Genomic DNA, 20,103 nt, shown 5'->3' with positions numbered 1-20,103 from the left:
CCCCACCAACATCTTCCAGGGCTAATTGGATCCATTTCTGACCAAGGCCTTCACACCTTTCTCCTTCTGCCCCTTGGCTGTTGCTGCCATGCTAATTTTAACCAAGTTATCACTCTTATTTCTCCCTCATTCCTGTCTCTGTCTTCTGTTCATCAGAACTTGAGGCTACCACCTCCAGGAAGCCCTCCCAAATAAAGTCTATCCGTTTTCTAATTGTTGATTATGTCTCAGTGACCAGGAAATTCCAACCACCAAATAAAATGCCATCTTTGGTAGGACTAAAAAGTGGCTTTAAAAAAAATGTGGCTTAAGACTCTTGAGTGAACTGAAGGAAGTGGGAGGCAAGAGGACCCTTAGGGATATCTAGCCCAATTCTGTCCATTTCCAGAAGATCTGGGAGTCTCCCTCTCACCATCTTCTGCCTCCCAGCCCAGAGCACTTCCAGCTACAACATGACGCAGCCCCTAAAATGAGAAATTGAATTACTGAATCCCAGGAGTGTGGCGACTCATATGGGCCGGGCTGCATCTGTAGCATACTGGATATAAGAAAGGAAGCACTGGACTCATTGGAACCTAAGATTTTAGGCCCTGCTGAGCACACCTCACCACCTGTGATGCCCCAGAGGGGCAGATCTCAGCCCTGACCCCCACTGCCTCTGTGAGCACTGGGAGCATGGTAGGGTTGAAGCTCCTTGCTGAAGTCTTGGCTGGATGCACGGATCTGGACAACTACAGCCTGAGTGTCCCTGTGGGATGCAGGAGCCCGGTCTGGCTCCAGCCCAAAGTAGGTCAGATTTCAGATAAGCGGGTGCTTTTCCTGTAAGTGATGAAACCCTCTCTGTACTTAATGAGAAACAGACTCCTAAACTTACCCCAGCACACAAAACCAGAAGCTTGGTGAGGTTCCTAACTTCTGCCTCTTCCTTCCCATCCCCAGGTCCCCACCACATACCTCAAATGCCCCTATGGCCTTAGCCTCCCCTCTCTGTCACCAGGACTGCCAAACACTAATTCTTCCCAGTGTTTTCCTGCAACAGTACACTCAAGCATCTATTTCTGGTCAACAGCTCTTCCACCTGACATCCAATGCTCTCTTGCAGCAGTTTCCTCAACGCTACTTTCCTGCAGGAAACCACAGCAGCTAAGCCCTACTGGAATCCTGGTACCCTTAGCCGTATTTTTCAGTGGTGGTTTGCAGTATGATTTGCAAATTGTTTTTGGAATCATCCCATCTATCTTGCCACTTCTGGGCATCACAGTGCCTTACAGATAATTGGAGTCTACAGACCCTGTACCTCCTTTCTTCAACAAAGGCTAGGGCTCTGGAAGTCTCCAAGGGTATCTCTCTATCGCCCAAGTTCAATATGAAGCTTCCAAACTGATCCAGACCAATGACTACCAGTGTCAATCTGAATCATCTTTAGGGACAGGGATTTTGCCACTTTACCTCCTGCTGGATAGGATTTTTATGACTGACACTGTTTTGTGCTACAGAAAAAACCTCCTGACTTCACCCAGTCTCCAGAGGTACCTGAGATTAGCAATACATATTTGGGATCACAGGCCTCTCTGAAAATCATCCCGCCTCATATAAAGTTGTGCATACCATTTCTAAGGTTTTCAATGGCCACAAACCCAGCTAGATGGTGGATAGAAAGGAAAAATAGCAAAGCAATCAGGCAGCTCAAGATCATTTGGAAGGTGCTTTACACAAGGTAAACACAAATCCAGGGACAGGGCAGGCAACGTTTGTCAGACTGAATGTTTTATTTCAACAGACATCCCTGGTTTAAAAAAAAAAAAAGTGGTGGTGGGGAGGGTTCAACATTTCATCACACCTGACAGAGAGCAAAACTCCCATCCCAGAACTCAGAGCCCCTTCGGAGGCATCACACAAGTCTTTGCTAGCTCCAGGACAGAAAGGAGCTGAATTTTCTAATTTGTTAAGAAAAATCTATCAAATATGTTCATTCTCGCAGAGGCGAGGGCTGGGTCCTTGGGGAAAGAGATCCTGGGCTTAGAGCAGCTGGGGTCCCAGAGGTGAAGCTGGGGGCCAGGCCAGCTGGGCTGGCAGGAGATCCTGGGAGCAATCAGTTCCAGAGCCCTAGAATCCATATTTGGCTTGGGTCTGACGGCGGCTGAGCTTGTTCTCTGACCAGGTGTTCTTCAGTTCCAGCTCCCGCTCCTTGGCCTGTGGCAAGGAAGAAGGGTAGGGGAGGGTCAAATTGGAATTCTGGGAAACACTGTCCTCTTGCCTCTGTGAGCTTCCCAATTTAAAATCTTTCTCCTATCAACACGATTATGGGGGAACTGCAAAACCCTTGAAAGACTTATCGAAGTAAAAGGGGAAGGTCCCAAGAAAGCAAAGAAAAATCATTTCTTTGGACAGTTATCAAGGTTTAAGCAGAATAATGACTCAAGAATCCTGGTGCTTCCTCTAGTAGAATTCAAACTCAAAAGCTGAAATAGGAAATGGGCAAATGAAAACTAGAATTTAGCATCTAAAAGGAAGAAAATCAGCTCTCTTAGACAGGAAGAAAATCAGCTCTCTTAGACAGGAAGAAAATCAGCTCTCTTAGACACCCAACCGGCAGAGTAGGAGAGGACAGTTTCAAAGGCTTGGACCCGTCAAAACAGAACACCAACAAACAACTGCTTAGCCTGGAGATACAGTTTTGCAGTTGTGTTGAATACAGTGTGTGGTACCTTAGAAATTCAAAGGATTTTAAAGTAATGACTGAGCTGTGAAAAACTGAGAGGTACAAGAATGACTTCTTTCTTCTGATCTCAACAACTCCTGGCTCTATAGCACATTCTGGAATGTAGAAGTACCATCCTAGAAAGGGGATTCTCAAGACCCCTCAAAAGTTATCTGATGCCTGCTCATCTCCTTTGGAATTTGGGGTGGGGGTTAAGAGATTGAGTTTAAATAATATCCTACTCTCAAATCCTTTCCCTACAAACCACAAGACAGGGAAAGAGTACAAAGGAGTTCCTGAAAGGAAGGTGAAAATATGACAAAAACAATGAAAGCAAGATTTGCCATGAAATCACCAACCAGAATGTACACTTCCCAGGAAAGAGGCCAGGAAAGGGTCTTATTCATGTCTGCATCTTTGACACCATTTAGTTCAGTAAGTCTTAAAAAGATATTTAATGACTAAATACAGTCGACCCTTAACACGAGTTTGAGCAGCACAGGTCCACTCATACATGGATCTTTTTCTAATAAATATTTAATATATTAGAACTTTTTTTGGAAATTCGTGACAACTTGAAAACACAAACAAACTGTGTAACTTAGAAATACTAAAAAAATTAAGAAAAAGGTATGTTGTGAATGCATAAAATATATGTAGGTACTAGTCTATTTTTATCATTACTACCATAAAATATACACAAATCTATAGAAAGTTAAAATTTATCAAAATGTACACACACAAATACAGATCATACATGGTGCCATTTGTAGTCAAGAGAAACATAAACAAATATAAAGATGAAGCATTAAATCCTAACTGCATAAAATTCACTGTAGTACACACTGTACTAGTGTCATCATTTCACAGCCACCTCTTATTGCTATTGCAGTGAGCTCAAGTATTGTACCTGCTTAAAACACCACGTAATGCTAATCATTTCCACGGGAGCTGCTTGTCTCTCTAGTATGTTGCATATCACAGTAAAATGTGCTATCTCAGTTCTTGTGTGTTTTTCATTGCGTACAATATCATAAATCTTTTTTTTTTTTTTTTTTTTTTTGAGATGGAGTCTCGCCCAGGCTGGAGTGCAGTGGCGCGATCTCAGCTCACTGCAACCTCCGCCTCCCGGGTTCAAGCGATGCTCCTGCCTCAGCCTCCTGAGTAGATGGAATTACAGGCACCACACCCGGCTAATTTTTTGTATTTTTAGTAGAGACGGGGTTTCACCATGTTGGTCAGGCTGGTCTCAAATTCCTGACCTCGTGATCCGCCCGCCTCAGCCTCCAAAAATGCTGGGATTACAGGCGTGAGTCACCGTACCCAGCCCATAAATCTTAACACCATGGAACCCATACGAAGTGCTGCTAGTCATGCTGAAGTGCTCCCAAGCAGCAGAGAAAAGTCATGACATTACAAGAAAAAGGTGACTTGTTTGGTACGTTCCATAGACTAGGGTCTGCAGCTGCAGTTGCCTGCCACTTCAAGATAAATGAATCTAGCATAAGGATCACTGTGAAAAAAGAAAAGGAATTGCGCCACTGCACTCCAGCCTGGCAACAGAGCGAGACTCCGTCTCAAAAAAAAAGGAAATTTGTGAAGTTGTTGTTATCGCTGCAGCTATGCCAGCAGGTGTGACAACCCAGCACATTTTGCAAAATACAAAATATGTGTTATCAGTAAGGATTCTGGTCAACAGTAAGCAATTAGTAGTTAGCTGTTAGGGGAATCGAAAATTATACACATAGCCTGGGCTACACAGGAAGATCCTATCTCTACAAAAAAAATTGTTAAATTAGCTGGGTGTGATGGCACACACCTGTGGTCCCAGCTACTTAGGAGACTGAGGTAGGAGGATCATTTGCGCCCAGGAGACGGCAGCTGCAGTAAGCTGTGATTGTACCACCGCACTCCAGCCTGGGTGACAGAGTAAGACCCTGTCTCCAAAAAGGAAAAAAAAAAAAGTTATACACAGATTTTTTACTGTTTAGGGTGATGGCATCCCTAAGCCTCTGTGTTGGTCAAGGGTCAACTGTATTTGAAAGCTGCCCAGTCATATTAAATAAATACCAAGACATATTCCAGTTTCAAAAGACATTTTTGGATTACCTCTAATTCTGAATTATTTGTGTTGATGTTCCCTGCCACAGAAGTGAAGAATATAAAACCAACCTCTTCATCAGGTGGATGTTTGGCCAAGTTGGTGAATCAACATTTTTTTTAAGTTTTTTAAATTACTAGAGAAACTTGTTATTTAAAAGAACCCTATGATAAACCATTTCACTCTCCTCTTACATTATGTTTTGGATATCTGGATTTTCACTTAAAAGAGTTTTATTCCAAGCACCTGCACCTGAATCTTATCTGCATTGAGACTGAAGTAGAGCAGGATAATTCTGAAGGATGTATCCCCTCCTAGTGGCCGCTCTGAGAACAGGAGAGGATGCCTGCTAAAAGATGGGCCCTGGCATCTGGGCTTCTAACTCCTATCTCAGCCTTCAAATTCCCAGATTTACAGAGATCTTGCCTAAGCCAGAGCCCTCAGCTGTCTCTCACCTGATGAATAAGATATGTAATCTGGTGTTTCCGCCGCTGCTGGCCGGTTGGCTGCTCACCTTTCTTCTGCAAGAGAAGAAAACATATTCATTAATCCACAGGATGAAAGCAGAAGTTTCTCATGTGCCCAGATGGTGTGGTGTTAGGGACTGAGAAGCCAATTCCACAGCCCAAATCCTGGGGGAGAAAAGTTGGAGCTGTTTTTGCCTCTATGTACTTACCAAGCCTTTATTTTTATTAAAGCCATTATACAAAAAACCCAGCTCAGAACACTTGCCTGAAATATGCTGCTAATATCCTCCACTAGACTGGAAATGCTTTGAGGTCAGGACTGTCTTCTGAGTCTTTGGTAATCCCACCCCACCCCTAGCACCCAGCATGGGGTTCTGTCTGCTGTGGACATCTGAGACCAGTTTTACTGCCTGCAGTCAGTCCGAAACAGTTTGTGGGCCAGGGCACAGGTGACCTTCTGCCCCCCTGCCAGGCCCTCCCACAATCCCTGTGCCCATCTCCCTTCAAACTCTCTTCATCTCTGTCCCCCTCTCCCCAGTCAAGCCAGATGTCTAGCCTGTCTCCCACCTACTGCTTATCAAGCTCGCTCCCATCAATCACCTCTGGCTAAAACCCCCACCTTCCCCATTCTAGTAAGTGCCAGCAGCTTCCCTGGAATTAGAAATTTCACAATCACTCTACCTCTCCCCAATCTTCCAGCTTTCGCCGGTAACTGCACTGAACCCGTAACCAAACTTTGATGCAAATGATTTACTGTCAAAGTCTATATTGGTCTGGGCTTTCATTCTGCGGTTTTTCTGTCCTCTGCCAGAGTTGTCTCAGACTAGAAGCTTCCTAATCATCTCCACCCAACTCCCAAAACTCCTCTCTAGAGTCTCCTCAGCACTTATGTAATCAATTTGTACTGTAATCATTTACACTCAAGTGTCCTTAAATCTCTTCTTCCCAACTACGCTGTCAACTCCTCAATGACAAGGACCGTATCTTTTTCTCCTTTTAACAAAATCTAGTTGAATATAATGAGACGGTGGCAAGAAAACTTGAAGATAGGAAAATGGCAAATACTAATTGCTTGCTGCTATTTAATGTCATTTAATGTGACAGTTAAAGATGACACACATAAAACATCCAGCTCCATTCCTGGCCCACGGTGAGCATTAACAACAGTAGCTATTACTACGTGACTATGCTTCTCGACCCACAGTTGGTAGAGCATGCTCTCCTAAGTGGTTTTTCCAGTAAACAGTGATGGATCTATGCTGATCTAACCACAATCCTTTGCTCTGTCCTGTATGACCGTCAGCATTCAGTTAAAACGAACGGCTGGGGCTTGTATGGCCATCTGTGGCCACAGAACAAAGCAAAGCAAGTGGGGGGAGGAAAAGGGAACAAAATCTTCGACCTTGGCCCTGCTGGTGCTGGGCTCAAGTCCAGGGTTTTTCCACATTTCCCCTCCTGTGGCAGGCTCATAAATGTCCACATTTGCTGTTCTCAGCTACTAGGTGAAGAAATGTTCATCATACTGACTGAAGAAAACTAGGACAGAGAAGGCAGGAGTGTGATGTGGGAAATGTGATGAATAAAAGCACTGGAAACACTACAGCTGGCTACCATCAATAATGAAGAGAACACAGAGAGTTGCATGCTCAGAATCTAGGGACTCCAGGACTTCTGAGGTGCTGTTGCGCCCACACCTCAAAAATGTGCTGAGCCAGGTCCCAGCTTGAAACAATGAACTAACTGGGGCTGGGTATAGTGGCTCATGCCTGTAATCCCAGCACTTTGGCAGGCCAAGGCCAGGGTGGGTGGATCACTCGAGGCCAGGAGTTTGAGACCAGCCTGGACAATATAGTGAAACTCCAACTCTACAAAGAAATACAAAAATTAGATGGGTATGGTGGCATGCACCTGTAGTCCCAGCAACTGAGGTGGGAGGATCACTTGGGCCTGGGAGGCAGAGGTTGCAATAAGCTGTGACTGAGCCAGTGCTGCTAGCCTGGGCAACAGAGTGAGACTCTGAAAAAAAAAAAAAAAACACCAAAAAATGAAAACAATTGGAAGGAAGGAAGGAGGAAAGGAGGGAGGGAGGGAAGGAAAGGAAGAAGATAGTATTTTAAAAGAATAAAAATTAAAACAAAAAAAGCAAAAAACTTTAAATCAAAAAAAGGAAAGAAGGATCTGACTGTAGGGCAAGAGTAGAGCAGCTGTGGATTCACGCAACCTGAGAAGGAGCCACAACCACAGGCTGGGAGTCCTCTCCAACTACTCGATCTCAGCAACCAGACCCCCCATCCAGCTGAAGAGCTGTTAAAGTCCTGCAAAGTTCTAGAGGGCAGGAGCTGTATCTGTGAGGTTTAGTGCATACTCCAGTACCATGGGCAAAATGTGTTTGCTAAAGGTGCTGTGACAATAACAATAGGGTGTGGGGTCAAGACGGGGAGTAAGACAAGATTTTGCTTTGCAGCTTCCCAAGCTGACCACTCAATAGACGTTTCCCACTTACTTTGCTGAATGACTTCATGGTTTTCTCTTCTGTCAATGACTTAGTCATCCATTGCTGGGCCCCACTGAGCTGGTCATCACCTTTGATCTCCACAAAGTTTATTTCTTCTCTCCCTCGGTTCCTCTTGCCCTGCAGCCGCTTAAACTGGAAAAGAAAAAAATGCAAGAGTCAAGAATCTGGGCAAGGAGGTCAGCAGATGTCACTAAAGAGCCAGAGTTTATGGAATGATTTTGTGACTCACCAATCCCAAGGCACCCTCAGTTCTTCTCTATGTCCTTTCACCCTGCCATCTACCAAACTCCCTTGATGCCAGATGAAAGGCTACTTCTACTCAGAACATCTCCTGAACCCAGGAAAAGGGAAACTAAGAGGTATCTCCAAACATGAATGCGAGCAGAGAACCAGTGATATGAATTTGTATTCAAACGGTATCTGCCTACCACTATGCAATATATCCATGTAACAAACGGGCACATGCACCCCCGAATCAATTTTATTTTTAATGGTATCTGCCTAAAAGGATTGCATACAATTTTCAAATTAAGAACTCAGAGTAGGCCGGGCACGGTGGCTCACACTGTAATCCCAGCACTTTGGGAGGCCGAGGTGGGCAGATCACCTGAGGTCGGGAGTTCAATACCAGCCTGACCAACATGGAGAAACCTCGTCTTTACTAAAAATACAAAATCAGCTGGGCATGGTGATGCATACTTGTAATCCCAGCTACTTGGGAGGCTGAGTCAGGAGAATCACTTGAACCCAGGAGGCAGAGGTTGCGGAGAGCCAAGATCGCACCATTGCACTCCAGCCTGGGCGAGAAGAGTGAAACTCTGTCTCCAAAAAAAAAAAAAAAAAAAAAAAAGAAAGAAGAAAAGAATTCAGAGCAGGCCAGGCAAGGTGACTCAAATCTATAATACCAGCATTTTGGAAGGCAAGGTAGAAGGATCACTTGAGCCCAGAGGTTTAAGACAAGCCTGGGCAATAAAGTGAGACCCCATCTCTATAAAAAAATTTAAAAATTAGCCAGGTGTGGTGGTGCGTGCCTGTGGTCCTTGGGAAACACAGCAAGACCTCACCTCTAAAAAAATAAAATTCCAAGCCCCAAAAAACACAGAACTCCAGGATTTCTCCTTTAAAAATCAGTTGTTTGTCCATCTCTGTTCCTTCTAATTGTTCGGTATCACCGAATCAACAGACCCCACACCAGAGCGGACATTAGAGACAAAGAATGTGGGGCTGCATAGAAAAGGAGCCTCACACACACACAGAGGCTTAGCTTTACTTCAAAAGTTTTTAAGGTAAAGAAAAAGAAAAAGCGCAGTAAACTTTCTAGGAGACTGCTACTCCTTCCTCTTCCTAAAAAAACAAAATGCAAATCACACAAGTCATCCAGAGGTGTGCCTCAAAGCGAATGTGGGTGAAGAAGGAATAGAATTTTAAAACTCAGAAGCTTCAGTGAGACCCAGTCCTGATCTCAACATTAGTGAGGTCTTCTACACTCACTCTACCTAGAAGAAACTGACTTTTGCCACTAAGTGGGTTCTCAGCTGTCTCCTAGGCTTAGTTGGTTCCCAAATAAACCAACTATCAAACCTGCCAAGAAGGATATCCATAGGGGAGTGGATGAACACAGTATCAAGCACAGGCAGAAGTATGCAAAGGGATGGACACCTTTCTGGGAAAAGGTGAGCAGAGAAGAATTATTTTTTATAAGAACCTCCATGGAGAGACAGCACCCCCTGTTTCTGCAGATCCCTCCTAATAGGCTGTGACTTCCCTGCAGATAGAACAGTACTTTATATCCTGAATAAGGGCCTGAAAGTCACAGGACATTGTGCTTTCACCTTTCCTTTTGCTGATGTTTGGGAAAGCTCAGCAGCAGTGAGAGAACATTATGTGAAACACAACGGTATTTAACATAGCTGCTTGGTGACTCCCCAAATCCATTCTCCTCTTCTTTAGTGTGAAAGAATCCAAAATTTTTCCTAGGCATATTACCACACAACTAATAAAACACTACATTTCCTAGACCCCCTTACAACTAGATATGGCCGGCTAGATGCAGTGGCTCACGCCTGTAATCCCAGCACTTTGGGAGGCTGAGACAGGCTGATCACTTGAGGCCAGGAGTTCGAGACTAGCCTGGACCAACGTGGTGAAACCCCGTCTCTACTAAAACTACAAAAATTAGCTGGACATGGTGGCACATGCCTGTAATCCCAGCTACTCCTACTCAGGAGGCTGAGGCACAAGAATCGCTTGAGTCTTGGAGGCAGAGGTTGCAGTGAGCTGAGATCGTGTCACCATACTCCAGCCTGGGCGACAGAGCAAGGCTGCTCAAAACAAACAAACAAAAAACAAAAAAAACCCAAACAAATAGGTATAGCCACGTGAGCAGATTCTAGTCAGTGAGATCAAAGTGGACGTGCTCTTAGGAACTTTCAGGAAGTCTCTTAGAAAGCGAGGGGAAGTGTTCCTCCTCTTTCTTTCTCTACCCTGCTGCATCTCCAATGCCAATGTGATGGCTGTAGCTTTAACTATCATGGACCATAAGAATAAAGGCCACAGCCTAGGGATGGCAAAGCGATGATCAGAAAGAGACTGAAGCCAGGCACAGTAAATCATACTTGTAATCCTACCACTTTGGGAGACCAAGGCAGAAGGATTGCTTGAGCCCAGGAGTTCAAGTGCAGCCTGGACAACAAGCAAGAGCCCGTCTTTACCAAAAAAAAAAAAAAAAAAGGGAGGACTAGATCCCTGACTCTGTGGAGCTTCTAAAGTACCCCTGGCCTGCCCACCTGTATCCTTCTTCCATGAAGAAAAAAACTAACTTCCTTTATATAAGCCACTATTATTCAGAGTTTCTCCGTTACATGTTGCCAACCCAATCCTGATACAGTTTTGTCTTTTGTGTCTGTGTGTTTTTTTTAATTTCCTTTGGCTTCAGATTTGAAACGTGTGCCCAGCGGTCAAAGATGGTCACTTGTGCTTTGTTAACTTACTGCTTCGTCATCGATGAAGGAGGCATCTGGGGCAATTTCCTGGGGGGGGACCAGGGCCGGGTCCTGTGCAGGATAGTAGCCACCACTGTAATAATCCTGCAGCCAAACAGGAAAGAAAGACACACCAACTGAGGGCACAACTGGAGAGGGGAAGGTAAGGTCTGTCCAGAAACAGAAAAGTGTCATCAAAGAGGCAGTGGTGAGATAGCTACACTACAGCTTCCTCAAACAGACCAGTTTAAGGCATAGATCCCAAGGACCGACCTATAACTCAAGAACAGTCCCTACAGCTTTTCTCATCTACACTATCCAGACAGATGGATATTTTTTAGGAAAGGGTAACAAGAAACAAAGACAGTCTCTCCTGCTTCAATCTATACCTTGCTCCCTCAGCCACTTCCTAAGAGAGACTCTCACCTCTTACCTCTATCATGACCTCAGCCCTGCTCCTCCTACTCATAAGACCCCAATGAGCTACTATGCAAGCAGGGACAAGAAGGCATACGTCATGCCATTCCTGCTCCTCATTCTAGTTTGGTCCTGTGGATACAGGGAAACAGTCTAAATGGGGTGTGGAGGTTATAGATCTCTGATTTAAAATAACCACTATTAGGATACAATGAAACTTACAAAGCTGGGAACAAAGCACGTTTGTTTACCAGATTTTGAGTTCAGGAATCTCATGATTCCCCTTAGAGGTGAGTGGCCCAGATGTTGTTGCAGACCCTAGAGGAAGAGGAGGGTGAAGGCAAGGGCAAGGCCTCTGCTTGGCAAAGTCAGGCAGCCACACGGCCAATAAACTGTTTCCTCCTTGCCTACACTTTTTCCTAATTCTTCCACTTCGTCTTAAATGCCAAGAAATGCCCCTCTAAGAACATTTGTTTTATGATGAGCTAAATGAAAATAGGTTTAATATTCACTACATAAAATAATATATAAAAATCCAGAGCAATTAGAGTATGGAGTTTTTTTATAATGGTATTCACAATAAGACACATTTAAATTTCAGAGTCCCCTAGTGTATTTAAAGTGCTTTAATTTACATAGATTATCTCAATGGTATTTATAACTGAATATAGAATTCCAATTTGTTATTCAATTTAAATAGCATCTTTTTTTTTCTGCTAAAGGGTTAAAAACACTATCTTTCTCCATCCTTCTTTTTTTGAGATGGAGTTTCGCTCTTGTTGCCCAGGCTGGAGTGCAATGGCGCCATCTTGGCTCACTGCAACCTCGCCTCCTGGGTTCAAGTGATTCTCCTGTCTCAGCCTCCCATGTAGCTGGGATTACAGGCACATGCCAGCACGCTCAGCTAATTTTTGTATTTTTAGTAAAGACAGAGTTTCATCATATTGGTCAGGCTGGTCTTGAACTCCTGACCTCAGGTGATCCGCCTGCCTTGGCCTCCCAAAGTGCTGGGATTACAGGTGTGAGCCACCACGCCCAGCCTATCTTCCTCCATCCTTCTAACAACAACCTTAGGGGCAGATATACTATCTCTGCTCAGCCTATAGGAAAAAACAAGGCTTAACAGCAAAGATTTAGGAAACAAAATTGTTTTCAAAGTATTTGGTCAGAACAGGTTCTCCACAAAGCCCTCTCTCTTCACTCATGCCCAGATTGAAAACAATAATGCTGACCATTCAGAGAATCAGAGTGGTTGAAGGGACTTAAGTCTTCCAACCATCCCAGGCCAGCAGTTTTTAAACTTGCTGAAGCTGCCCAGTCATGGGGCCAGCCAGCTGCCTCTGTTCAACTCCACCACGGTGCCAGGTCCCCCAACTCCTGCTCCTAGGAGCCCTCTACATCTTGGGAAGCTCTGACTGCTAGGAATTCTCTTAAACCTACATACAACCTGGCATTCTATACTTTTACTCTCTGAGGCCATACACATCAAATCTAAATATCTCTTCCAAGCAACAGGTGAATACAACATGAATAAAAAGTTACAATCAGCATTTATTGAACATTTACTATTTTCCAGGAACCACCATGCTAAACTAATGTAATTATTTTAGCAACGCTTTGAGTTGCTCTGATATCCCATTTTACACCTGAAGAATCTGACTGAGAGAGGCAGTTAAGTAACTTGCCCAAACTCAGCTTGAGATTCAAACCTCAAATCACCCTCAGGATTCTCTTTATTTATTATTATTTTTTTGATTCTCTTTATTCTTACTTTGCACTCAACCCTCCAGATTCCCTTCTTTCCTCCTTGGACCCAACTCTCCCTTCCTGTTTTTCTCAATACTCCTCACCTCTAGAAACTCTTCTTAAACTAGCTGCTATCTAGACGTCTATGCCATAGATTCCCTTATCCTCATCATCCACATTTCAGGAAGCTATCTTGTAATTCTAAGATTAGATACCAGTTCTCTTCCGTCTTCCCTTCATACCTCTCACCAGCTCGACAATCAGATTCTGTTTTCAACATAGGGGAAGTGCTCCAGGACATTGGTCTGGGAAAAATTTTACAGCTAAGACCTCAAAAGCACAGGCAATAAAACCAAAAGTCAGTGGGGTACGGTGGCTCACGCCTGTAATCCCATCACTTTGGGAGTCCAAGGCGGGCAGATCACCTGAGATCAGGAGTTCCAGACCAGCCTGACCAACATGGTGAAACCCAGTTTCTACTAAAAATACAAAAATTAGCCAGGCGTGGTGGCAGGCGCATATAATCCCAGTTACTCGAGAGGCTGAGGCGGGAGAATCACTTGAACCCGGGAGGTGGAGGTTGCAGTGAGCTGGTATCGCACCACTGCACACCAGCCTGGGTGACAGAGCAAGACTCCGTCTCAAAAATAAAAAAACAAAAAATAGGCAGGGCGCGGTAGCCCCAGCATTTTGGGAGGCCCAGGTGGGCAGATCATTTGAGGTCAGGAGTTCGAGAACAGCCTGGCCAACATGGTGAAACCCTGTCTCTACTAAAAATACAAAAAAATTAGCCGGGCGTGGTGGCACATGCCTGTAATCCCAGCTACTCAGGAGGCTGAGGCAGGAGAATCGCTTGAACCTGGGAGGCGGAGGTTGCAGTGAGCCGGGATCGCGCCACTGCACTCCAGCCTGGGCGACAGAGCAAGACCCTGTCTCAAGAAAAAAATTAATTAATTAATTTAATTAAATAAATAAAAATAATGGTCGGGCACGGTGGCCCACGCCTGTAATCCCAGTACTTTGGGAGGCTGAAGTGGGCAGATCACCTGAGGTCGGGAGTTCAAGATCAGCCTGACCAACATGGAGAAACCCTGTCTCTACTAAAAATACAAAAAATTAGCCGGGCATGGTGGCTCATGCCTGTAATCCAAACTACTAGGGAGGCTGAGGCAGGATAATCGCTTGAACCTGAACCTGAGAGGCGGAGGTTGCGGTAAGCCGGGATTGCGCCATTGCACTCCAGCCTGGGCGACAGAGCGAGACTCCGTCTCAAAAAAAAAAAAAAAAAAGATTTTGGCAAGGTTATGGAGAAACGAGAACACTTATACACTGCGGATGGGAATGTAAATTAGTTCAGCCACCGTGGAAAGTAGTTTGGAGATTTCTCAAAGAACTTAAAACAGAGCTACCATTCAACCCAGCAACCCCATTACTGGGTATATACCCAAAGGAATATAAATTACTCTACTGTAAAGACACATGCACACATGTTCATCACAGCACTATTCACAACAGCAAAGACACAGAATCAACCTACATGCCCATCAACAGTGGACTGAATAAAGAAAATGTGGTACATATACACCATGGAATACTACACAGCCATAAAAAAGAACAAAATCATGTCCTTTGCAGCAGCATGGATGGAGCTGGAAGCCATTAAGCAAATTAACACAGAAACAGAAAACCAAATACCACGTTTTCACTTATAAATAGGAACTAAACAATGAGTACATGAACATAAGGAAGGGAACAATAGACACCAGGGCCTACTTGAGTGTGGAAGATAAGGATCAAAAACTACCTATTACAGCCAAGTGTGGTGGCTCACACTATAATCCCATCACTTTAGGAGGCTGAAACAGGCAGATCACTTAAGGCCAGCAGTTTGAGACCACCCTGGCCAACACAGAGAAACCCCGTCTCTACTAAAAATACAAAAATTAAATTAGCAGGCATGGTGGAATGTGCCTGTAGTCCCAGCTATTTGGGAGGCTGAGGCGGGAGAGGTGCTTGAACCTGGGAGGCAGAGGTTTCAGTGAGTCAAGATCGTGCCACTGCACTCCAGCCTGGGCAACAGAGCAAGACTCCGTCTCAAAAAATATAAAATACAAATACAAAAATTAGCTGGGCGTGTTAGTGGTGGCACACACCTGTAGTCCCTGCTACTCGGGAGGCTGAGGCAGGAGAATCGCTTGAACTCGGGAGGCAGAGGTTGCAGTTGAGCCAAGATTGTGCCACTGCACTCCACCCTGGGTGACAAAGTGAGATTCCTTCTCAAAAAAAAAAAAAAAGAAAAAAAAAGGCCAAAACAACCTACCTATCGGGTACTATACCTATCGGGTACTATGCTCATTACCTCGGTGACAAAATAATCTGTACACCAAACCCGTGACATGCAATTTACCACGTAACAAACCTGTACATGTACCTCCTGAACCTAAAATAAAGGTAAGGAAGAAAAAAAACAGATATATATATATATATATATATATCACAAATATGTACAAATATTATGGATCAATAAAAAATAAATAGATTGTTTTCAGAATAAAGATGTCATTTATGTGGTTCACCCTGTCAGACTTCAAGACTTGGGCAATTTAGAATAATATGGAATAAGAATAAAGAATAAGAATAAATAATAAGAATAAAGGTATGTTCTGTGGCCTAATAGAGAAGGTTAATTTAGCCAAAGTGACACCACAGAGGCTGTATCACTAGCTCAAAGCTCTCCTTGACCACCATGTTCCAACATTCCCTCGCCTGCCCTCTGTGCCTCCTACCCACCTGATAATAAGCACCAGCGGCATTGGCATCGCCATACGTGGAAAACTGATTGTAGCTGTAGTCATCCCCAGGCTTAGGCATCCAAGGGGCCCCACTTGAGCCTGCTGCCATCTTGAATTCAAGGGGGGCATTGGCTGCATCGTCCTGGAAAGCCGGCTCTGGTTCCGTGCCTGGAGGCAGCTCTTCAGGGACAGTGGGGACGGGGTAAGGGTATGGCTCAACTCCAGGTGGCTCAGCCTTTTCAGGAAGGGAGAAAAAGTTTTCAGGGGCTACTTCCTCATCACTGTCGTCTTCTTCCTGTGTGATCTGCTTTGTCACCTGCAGGGCAGCACTCTTGGCAGCAGCCTTGATAGCAGAGGGCGACGGAGTGGTGGTTGTGGTGCCCACAACAGGGGCAAGAGAGGAAGTCTTGGTCTTAGAAGCCAGTCTGGAGGGCTTAGTATCAGGGGAGCCATCCGAGGGTTTGCGGGAGAAGGCATGGGGCAGGAGCAACCTGTTAGTCTCTTTCACAGTCAGGTTTTTAGGTTGGGGAAGCAAGGCAGACAAACCAGTCCCCTCACCGGATCCCTGGTGAGCCCAGGTGTGGGATAGGAGGAAAGAAAGATGACAAGTGAGATTTTATGTACTAGCAACACCAAAAACAACAGGTACAGATAAGTTCTCTAGCCTAAAATCTTACCAGCCCTTGTTTCCTCCTTACCTCCATCCACTCAGACCACCTAATCTGGGCTTGACTCCTGCTACTTTAGGCCTTTCTGCGGGCTGCTTCTCCCAAGGTGAGGTATCATTCCTCTTCTCTTCCATCCCAACCCAGCTCCACTGCCCTCTTCCACAGAGCGAGCCTTCCTCAACTCTGTGTCTTCAAAAAATACGATGCTCTTAACCTCACATCGTCCTTCCTCCCAAAAAGCCCAGGTCTCTCCAGCTCATCACTCAACCTCTCTCCATGTCCTGAAGGGACCTCTTAACACAAGAACCCTCTCCTTCCTTTGGAATGCTACCCAAAATCAAGAACAAGGTTCTGTCCAAAAGAAACATTCATACTGTTGCCAAAAGTCCCTTCCCGGCTGGGCAGTGGTGGCTCACGCCTGTAATCCCAGCACTTTGGGAGGCCGAGGTGGGCGGATCATGAGGTCAGGAGTTCGAGACCAGCCTGGCCAACATACTGAAGGCCTGTCTCTACTAAAAATACAAAAATTAGCCAGGCACGGTGGCGGGTGCCTGTAATCCCAACTACTTGGGAGGCTGAGGCAGAAGAATCGCTTAAACCCAGGAAGCAGAGGTTGCAGTGAGCCAAGATCATGCCACTGTACTCCAGCCTGGGTGACAGAGTGAGACTCCTTCTCAAAAAAAAAAAAAAAAAAAAAAAAAAAAATAGTCCCTTCCCGTGACCAAGGGAGAAAGCTAACCCTGAGCGAGACCCCCTCAGCAGCGCTAATGACGCCTAGGAAAGAGTGGAGGCCCAGCACGTTCAACAAGGAAGCAGTGAGTCCAGAGACTGGAAGGGGCCTGACACAGCTTTTTCCAACCCTTTAAATTGCTCTCCTTGACACCATCCCCAAAGCAAAGGAAATAGGATTTCCCTTCTCTTTTTTTCCCCCTTAGATAGGAACCTGAAGCCTCAGCTTGGGTGGGGCAGCTCCCTTAGGACTTAAGTGCTAAGGGTATTTTTTTTTTTTTTTTTTTTAGTCGGAGTCTCGCTCTGTTGCCCAAGCTGGAGTACAGTGACATCATCTTGGCTCACTGCAACTTCCGCCTCCCAGGTTCAAGCAATTCTCTGCCTCAGCCTCCAGAGTAGCTGGGATTATAGGTGCCCACCACCATGCATGCCTGGCTAATTTTTGTATTTTTAGTAGAGATAGGGTTTTACCATCTTGGCCAGGCTGGTCTTCAACACCTGACCTTATGATCCACCTGCCTCGGCCTCCCAAAGTGCTGGGATTACAGGCATGAGCCACAGCGCCCGGCCTAAGTGTATTTTTTAGTTAAGACCATAAAATCCTACATTAGCTGACTGAAAGGGTTTTTATAAGATCATCTTCAGTTCTTTTCAGACTTACTCAGCTTGCAAATTCCCCTAATCTAAGACATTACTGCTTTTTACAAAAATATGTAATTTTAGTATGTTTAGTGCCATCATACATACAGAGGTAGTTTTGTCAGCCAGAAATGAGTATATATATACGCTGTATTTTTTTTAATCTGAAGAAAGTCCCCTACCCTTCCCAAGGAAAGCCCTATAGATGTGGCATATTAGCTTGTTAATGCCAGAGTCAAGCATTTAACTTTTGATCTGTAAGCTCACTGGCCCAGCCCATCCAGAGTTCCTATTACCCAAAAGAATCTCTCAGATTCTGCTTTCTCTATGCTAAAAGGCCAGTTTGGCCTAACTGTAGAGCTAAGGGAAATGCCAACTGGAAAAGGAGAATGGAATAAGGTCACTGTGTCACTGTCTTAGAGTACCAGTGTACTCCAGTCTTCTCAGCCAAGAAATGCCCAGAGTGAATAAGACATTTGAGTCAAGCCACACAGAACTGCTCATCTGGAGAGTGGGCTCTTCTTGCTGTGTGTGTGTTCACAAATTTGGTCCAGCCTGGAAGCACCCAGAGGCTCCGGTTCATAGGAACCAGACTGAGGTACGGGGTGGAGCACACCCTCAGGCTACCTTTGAAGTGTCTGACTTATCAGATATCTGGGGTCATGGCTATACCATTTTGCAGTCCTAGGTCCCCACTCTGCCTTAAGAGCTCAGAATTCCTCTATCTACTCATTTCTTCCTACCACCTGGAAGATTGTTCTTTACAGTCTTCAGTCTTACAGTGGGGGCGCCTTCTGAGTCAGTCCACCTCCTCCAGGAAGCTATCCTGGTAACAGGACTGCCTTTGCTCAGTCTCAGCACGCCAACATCTTGCATGACTCCTTTTTCATCTACTATAAATACAAACACCAGGGCTGGGCACGGTGGCTCACGCCTATAATTCCAGTACTTTGGGAGGCCGAGACGGGCAGATCACGAGGTCAGGAGATCGAGACCATCCTGGCTAACACAGTGAAACCCCGTCTCTACTAAAAATACAAAAAAATTAGCCAGGTGTGGTGGCGGGTGCCTGTAGTCCCAGCTACTCTGGAGGCTGAGGCAGGAGAATGGCATGAACCCAGGAGGCGGAGCTTGCAATGAGCCGAGATCGCGCCACTGCACTCCAGCCTGGGCGACAGAGCGAGACTCCGTCCCCCCCCAAAAAAATAAATTAAATAAGTAAATAAATAAATACAAACATCAGCCTTGCCAGTTATCTTTCTAACTTCCACACAACCACATCCTTCTAAAACTGCTCAGAGGTGGAAGCAACATTTAACTGAGTCAGGAGAAGGGGCAGCTTTGTATCATATACTTGAATCACAAGACAGCCACTATTTTATTTTATTTTTTATTTTTTATTTTTATTTATTTATTTATTTATTTATTTTTTTGACGGAGTCTTGCTCTGTTGCCAAGGCTGGAGTGCAGTGGCACGATCTCAGCTCACTGCAACTTCCACCTCCCAGGTTCAAGTGATTCTCCTGCCTCAGCCTCCCGAGTAGCTGGGACTACAGGCGCCTGCCACCATGCCCAGCTAATTTTTGTATTTTTAGTAGAGACAGGGTTTCACCATGTTGGCCAGGCTGGTCTCAAACTCCTGACCTCAGGTGATCTGCCTGCCTGGGCCTCCCAGTGTTGGGATTATAGGCATGAGCCACCGTGCCAGGCAAGATAGCCACTTTATAAAAGCAGGACCACTTCTGCTTTTCCCTGAGACATATGATCAACATGAGGTTAGAATGTATAAATCACCAAGTGTGGAAGGAATGGGAAGAAACTCCTGAGTGCCAGGATAATGGTACTGAGATGAGAGGAAACAGAAGCAAACAGCAGGGAAATCATCTACTAACACTGTCTTGTTGAGGACTTCTGGTTCCAATTACAACGAGCTAAGTGCAGCAGTTAAGAGCTTGGACTCAACAGTCAGACTGGCCAGGTGCGGTGGCTCACGCCTGTAATCCCAGCACTTTGGGGAGGCCGAGGTGGGCAGATCACCTGAGGTCAGGAGTTTTTTTGTTTTTTTTTTTTTTTTTGAGACGGAGTCTCGCTCTGTTGCCCAGGCTGGAGTGCAGAGGTCAGGAGTTTGAGACCAGCCTGACCAACATGGAGAAACCCCATCTCTACTTAAAATACAAAATTAGCCGGGTGTGGTGGCGCATGCCTGTAAACCCAGCTACTCGGGAGGCTGAGGCAGGAGAATCACTTGAACTGGGAGGAGGAGGATGTGATGAGCCAAGACTGTGCCACTGCACTCCAGCCTGGGCAACAAGAGCGAAACTCCGTCTCAAAAAAAAAAAAAATTATC

At 45.2% G+C, this 20,103-nt stretch overlaps 1 protein-coding gene across 2 annotated transcripts in view; it reads right to left on the bottom strand.

The window, feature by feature from the left end:
• Nucleotides 1-1,750: 1,750 nt before the first annotated feature.
• The window catches only part of PRCC (proline rich mitotic checkpoint control factor), a 36,432-nt gene continuing 18,079 nt past the window's right edge, over nucleotides 1,751-20,103 (bottom strand). Inside the window, exons 3-7 of one of the 2 annotated variants that reach the window (XM_063624874.1) lie at nucleotides 15,719-16,285; nucleotides 10,775-10,870; nucleotides 7,773-7,916; nucleotides 5,258-5,323; nucleotides 1,751-2,193 (exon numbers count right to left, since the gene is read on the bottom strand). In XM_063624874.1, coding sequence (XP_063480944.1) covers nucleotides 2,107-2,193; nucleotides 5,258-5,323; nucleotides 7,773-7,916; nucleotides 10,775-10,870; nucleotides 15,719-16,285 — 960 coding nt within the window. In that variant the 3' untranslated portion in view covers nucleotides 1,751-2,106. Of the gene's footprint in view, nucleotides 2,194-5,257; nucleotides 5,324-7,772; nucleotides 7,917-10,774; nucleotides 10,871-11,433; nucleotides 11,501-15,718; nucleotides 16,286-20,103 lie in introns of those variants that run through there. The other variant, XM_063624875.1, reaches the window with a different exon arrangement.

This window comes from Symphalangus syndactylus, chromosome 12 (genome assembly GCF_028878055.3).
Source record: "Symphalangus syndactylus isolate Jambi chromosome 12, NHGRI_mSymSyn1-v2.1_pri, whole genome shotgun sequence".
NCBI classification, from domain to species: domain Eukaryota; kingdom Metazoa; phylum Chordata; class Mammalia; order Primates; family Hylobatidae; genus Symphalangus; species Symphalangus syndactylus.
The sequence above is the reverse complement of the archived record's forward strand: the minus strand, read 5'-3'. Positions and strand labels throughout refer to the sequence as shown.